The 5,045-nt window shown below is 49.9% G+C and overlaps 1 protein-coding gene across 2 annotated transcripts in view; it reads left to right on the top strand.

Moving 5' to 3' along the window:
- CCNJL (cyclin J like) overlaps positions 1 to 3,701 on the top strand; it is a 62,808-nt gene extending 59,107 nt beyond the window's left edge. For both annotated transcript variants that reach the window (XM_017885733.1, XM_017885732.1), the window contains exon 6: positions 1,561 to 3,701. In XM_017885733.1, coding sequence (XP_017741222.1) covers positions 1,561 to 1,981 — 421 coding nt within the window. In that variant the 3' untranslated portion in view covers positions 1,982 to 3,701. The remainder of the gene's footprint in view (positions 1 to 1,560) is intronic.
- The last annotated feature ends 1,344 nt before the right edge of the window (positions 3,702 to 5,045 follow it).

Raw genomic sequence — 5,045 nt, 5'->3', positions numbered from 1 at the left:
TTTATTTATTTTTATTTATTTATTTATTTATATTTATTTATTTTTATTTATTTATTTCGAGACAGAGTCTCACTTTGTCACCCAGGCTGGCGTGCAGTGGCACGATCTCTGCTCACTGCAACCTCCGCCGCCCAGGTTCAAGCGATTCTCTTGCCTCAGCCTCCTGAGTAGCTGGGATTACAGGCGTGTGCCACCATGCCCAGCTAATTTTTGTATTTTTAGTAGAGATGGGGTTTCACCATGTTGGTCAGGCTGGTCTCGAACTCCTGACCTCATGATCCACCCATCTCGGCCTCCCAAAGTGCTGAGATGACAGGTGTGAGCCACCGCACCCGGCTGGGTTTACATCTTTAAAGTCAGGCATCAAGGGAGAAGAGGGTTGTTTGCACCTTTAAATGTCTAGGCTATTTGCTCTAAGTCCCAGTGTAATCTTATAGATAATCACATTGAAGGACTTCCATTATAAGCTACTTTTCTCAGACATGGTCACAAAGCTGACCTCTTAGCCAGGTAAACTCCGAGTGACTTCCTCTAAGCGCCACAGGGAATCTCGGGGAGGAAATGTTCAGTGTGTCAGAGAAGATAATTTAAAGGCATCATGGGCCCAACACCCTGAAACTGACATTGGAGGCAAACGTGCCCCAGTTACTGCAGGGAGCAAGGCAGACAGGACAGAGCCATTCCCAGTAGGCACACACTGTCCAGTTCCCCTTCCACCTGCCAGGCACCGCGTGTCCTGGGTGCTGGCCTAACTGACTGGTGGGCCGTGTGGGCAAAGCGGAAGCCCTTAGACCCCTGAAGAGAGCCTTCCCCGATGTGGGAAGCTTTGCTGGTGGCTGCCTTTATCTCATTCCTCTGAAAAGTCAGTCCCACTCCCTAGACCTTGTTTTAAAATTTGTGTTTTTGAGAAGGTCCCCAAAGCCTGGTCTGAGTGTTGGTGCATGCCTTACATAAGCCTCTAATTGTTTTGTTTTCCCAAAAAGCTACATGGGAAGCTTTTTTTGAGATGGCAAAAGTCTCTATTCCAGCCCCCTTTTCAGGTGAAAAATTCTAGGCCTCGGGTCAATTTGGTTGGTATCAGCTAGCTAAGGAGTGACCCTGCTGGGACGAAGCTGGCCCAGAATTGCCTGGAAAGCAGAGATTGGGTTCATTCAGGCCCCAGGAACACTCCAGTGCCAGGGGCAGGGAATGTATTGGTGAGCACAAGCAGGCGTGATCCTCCTGGCAGCCAGGTAACTAGAAGTTACCCTCTGGAGCAGGTTACTCTCTGGGGTATTGACTGGAGAGAATCAGCGTGGGGCTGCGGGGACAGCTAGTCTAGTCTGGAGGGGCCAGAAGAAGTTTTCTGTAGGAAGCAGATCCAAGCTGAGAGCCAAGTCCTGAATCTAGTTGGTGAACAGCTGGAGCGGTGCCACACACAGTGAGCACAGCCAGGTAAGGCCCGGTGGACACAGGGCACACAGCATCTCTTCCAGTCCCACTTAGCAAGGCAGGTAGAAACACACACAGGCATCTGGTAGCTTTTGGCCTCCAGTTCTCACCCAGGTCTTCTTGTTTCAGAGTGTATGACAACGTCCTCAAGGATGCCGTAGCCATCAAGAGCCAGGCCTTGGCGATGGTGCCCGGCACACCCCCCACCCCCACCCAAGTGCTATTCCAGCCACCAGCCTACCCGGCCCTCAGCCAGCCAGCAACCACCCTGGCACAGTTCCAGACCCCCGTGCAGGACCTATGCTTGGCCTATCGGGACTCCTTACAGGCCCACCGTTCAGGGAGTCTGCTCTCGGGGAGCACAGGCTCATCCCTGCACACCCCGTACCCCCCTCTCCAGCCCCTGGATATGTGTCCCGTGCCCATCCCTGCGTCCCTTAGCATGCAGATGGCCATTGCAGCTGAGCCCAGGCACTGCCTCGCCACCACCTACGGAAGCAGCTACTTCAGTGGGAGCCACATGTTCCCCACTGGCTGCTTTGACAGATAGGCCACCTCCAGACCTCACGAGGAAGCCTTGGAGATCTGGGCAGAGGAAGAGGACACTGAAGAGGAGAGCTCAACCAAGTGAGGCAGCAGGAGGCCATCCCTGAAGAGCCTTGGAATGTGGAGGGTCTGTGCTCCTTTTAAATAAACCTGACCCAGAGCAAAACATTCAATAGCATACCTCACCCGAGAGCATTCCTCTGAGAAACATCTGCCACGTGTGACTGGGGTACAAAAGGATGGCTTGATGGCCGTCCCCCCACACAGGGGCCAGTGAATCAAGAAAGACTTGGTAAGAGGCCAGGAGAGTGGGAACTGAACACAGACCACTGATCTCAAGCATGTCCAGTTTTTAGCATTAAAGACTTCTCTACTCTTTGCTGATGGGAGCTACACCACTGAAAAAGGAGGGGCAGCCTGGCGTGTTCTCAGGAGCCCCGGAGGATGCCGTATTGGGTGCTTTTCTTTCCCTGGCTCCGAGCAGAGGGGCCTGAGTTTGTGTGTATGCCTGAGCATTTGCCTTGTGAGGCACAGTGGGTGGCTGTCTTGCCTTTGTTTTTGAACCTAAAACCATTTTCAGCCTTTTAGATATTTCATGTGCTGCTGCTTCCCGAAGTGGTCTCGCTTTCTGTTTCGTAAGATGTCTTGTTTACACACTGTATCAGGGATTTGGTGATACTTGAAAATTCCTTTGGAGAAAAAAACAAATTTAATTGCCACACTGCCTGTCCCACATGAGGGCTGTTAAGTTGGAACCCAAGTTTGAACCCAACTTGTGACGGACCGGCAGGTAACCACAGAGCTTCCTTTTCGAAAGCATATGGTTGGAGAGAACCACTTTCCCAGCTCTCGGTTCCAGAAGATTCCACGTCTTGGAGGCTGTGTTCACCTCTAGAACTTTAATGACTACCCAGGGAGGGAGAAGCTCGTTGAAAGGAAGACAAAGATTTAAACAATTCCCACCTCTCTCCACCACATACTTACAGTGTATGAGTTTAACCCAGTCTCGGCTTTGAGTGTGGCTGATAGCGAAGGATAGCAATGTGGAAGATTTGCTTAGTCCCACTGGATTTGGGGTGTGGGATGTACATGGCATATTATACCACCGTTGATAGGCAAGTGACTGGTTGGATCAAAAGCCAGTATTTAGGGATCTGCAGTGAGAGGGCTCTCAGGAAGACTCTTGTAACCGTGTGCAATATGTTTTTTATTCTGACTCGCAGCTTGTGCTTAGCATGTTCTTTGGTTTAGTTCGGGGTTGGGGGACACATCGTTCACCCATCAGAAGTGGGAGATGCAAAGGACCGTGGAAGTAATTTTTGTTTTGTTTGAGGAATACCTGTCTTGGTTTTCTTAGCCCCTTGCCAGTCCTGGAGACTGTGCCTGGGGCCGCCAGGAAGACAGCTGCATGCTGCTGAGTCAGATCTGAAGATGGTGAATCTTTCCAGAGCAAATGAAAATCTCAGCGTGGAGACAGTAAGAAAAGAGACGGGATGTGGATAAGACTCTGCCACCGTGTCACACTAGCATAGGAGACTGCACGTTCATTTGTTGTTTTTCTTTTTTTCCTTTGCCAACCTCCCTTCTATTTATGTGCAAGCAGTTTGGATTCAAGTTCTTGTGTCTGTCTGTTCTGGGGCCTGGGGATCATGAGGGTTCCCTCACAGCCAGCGCAGCACCCAGAAGTGTCCCACAATAAACACGTCACCTGCTCTTGGTCTCTCGCCTCTTGTCCTAGGCATCCCCTCTTGGGCCGGCCCCTCCTTCCCTCTCTCAGATCAGCCCTGGTGGGCATCTCCCTATGATAGGGGGTGGAATGTTGGGGGCAGCAGTAAGACCTGGGGAGCTGAGTCCTGCCCTCTGAGTGGGAGCTGGGCCTCCCTAGGCACACAGAGGCCAGCAGAGGGGTATGTAAGGCTTGACACCCCAGCTCCAACACCATCTCAGGGTTTTTCCAAAGAAACCAATAGGATATATATGGAGAGAGATTGATTTTAAGGAATTGGCTGTGATTGCGGAGGCTGTCTAAAATTTCTGGGGCATGCCAGAAATTTGGGGCATGGAAATTCACGTAAGAGTTGATGTTGCAGTAGAGTTCAAAATCTGTAGGGCAGGCCCACAGGCTGGAAACTCAAGCATAATTTCTGTGTTACAGTCTTGAGGCAAAATTTATTCTTCAGCAAACCGCAATCCTTGCTCTTATGACCTTTTACCAATTGGATGAGGCCCACCCACATTATGGAGGCTTTTCTTGAAGTCACCTGATTGTAAATGTTAATCACATCTAAAAAATACCTTCACAGCAACACCTAGACTAGTACTTGGCCAGACAACAGGCACCATAGCCTAGCCGAGCTGCCACATAAAGTTAACAATGGCACAACTCAGCAGCTGCTGGAAGGCAGTTGACCCGACCTCCCTCTGAGCCTCTGTCTTCTCACCTGTTAAAATGGGAGTGATAACAGACCTTGCCTCATAGGGTTCTCAGGAGGATTAAGTAACATAATGTACATCAAGGCCAATACCTCCAAAAAAGGAGACAATTATTATGTTTCTTCAAGCATAAGACCAGCTTTTTGTAAGATGCACTATTGTTTTATGCACTAAGACTTTTTAGAAAACTAAATCATTAGGCAGTTTTCAAGATACCATTGATTATATGTTGCATTCTTATTTCAGAAGCATTAAATGTCAAAATATGTAAATGTAGAATTGATGGAATATAGCATCAGCTATTATGAAAAATGTCAGATTCGCACTCCTCCTTGAAGGGAGTCTCACTCGAGACTTCCGTCTTGCCCTCTACCTACCCAGGTTCCAGCAAGAGAACCACCCTGGAGAGCTGGCGTCACTGTGGGGCTGAGACATTTGCTAAGTGCAGCTGCCTTGGATTAGACAATTAAGGGAGGAAAGGGAAGATGAGCTCAGGGCCTGAGGCTGCAGCCCAGACCCAGGAGTGTGTTTGACACCACCAAGGCGGGGGCTGAGGGCAGTGCTCACCACCTGCCTTGTGCAGGCGAGGCAGTAAGCTCTAGGTTTTGGGGATTCAGAGACAAGGCAAGTCTTGG

Source organism: Rhinopithecus bieti, unplaced genomic scaffold (assembly GCF_001698545.2).
Source record: "Rhinopithecus bieti isolate Rb0 unplaced genomic scaffold, ASM169854v2 scaffold_15146, whole genome shotgun sequence".
In the NCBI taxonomy this organism is placed as follows: domain Eukaryota; kingdom Metazoa; phylum Chordata; class Mammalia; order Primates; family Cercopithecidae; genus Rhinopithecus; species Rhinopithecus bieti.
The sequence above is the reverse complement of the archived record's forward strand: the minus strand, read 5'-3'. Positions and strand labels throughout refer to the sequence as shown.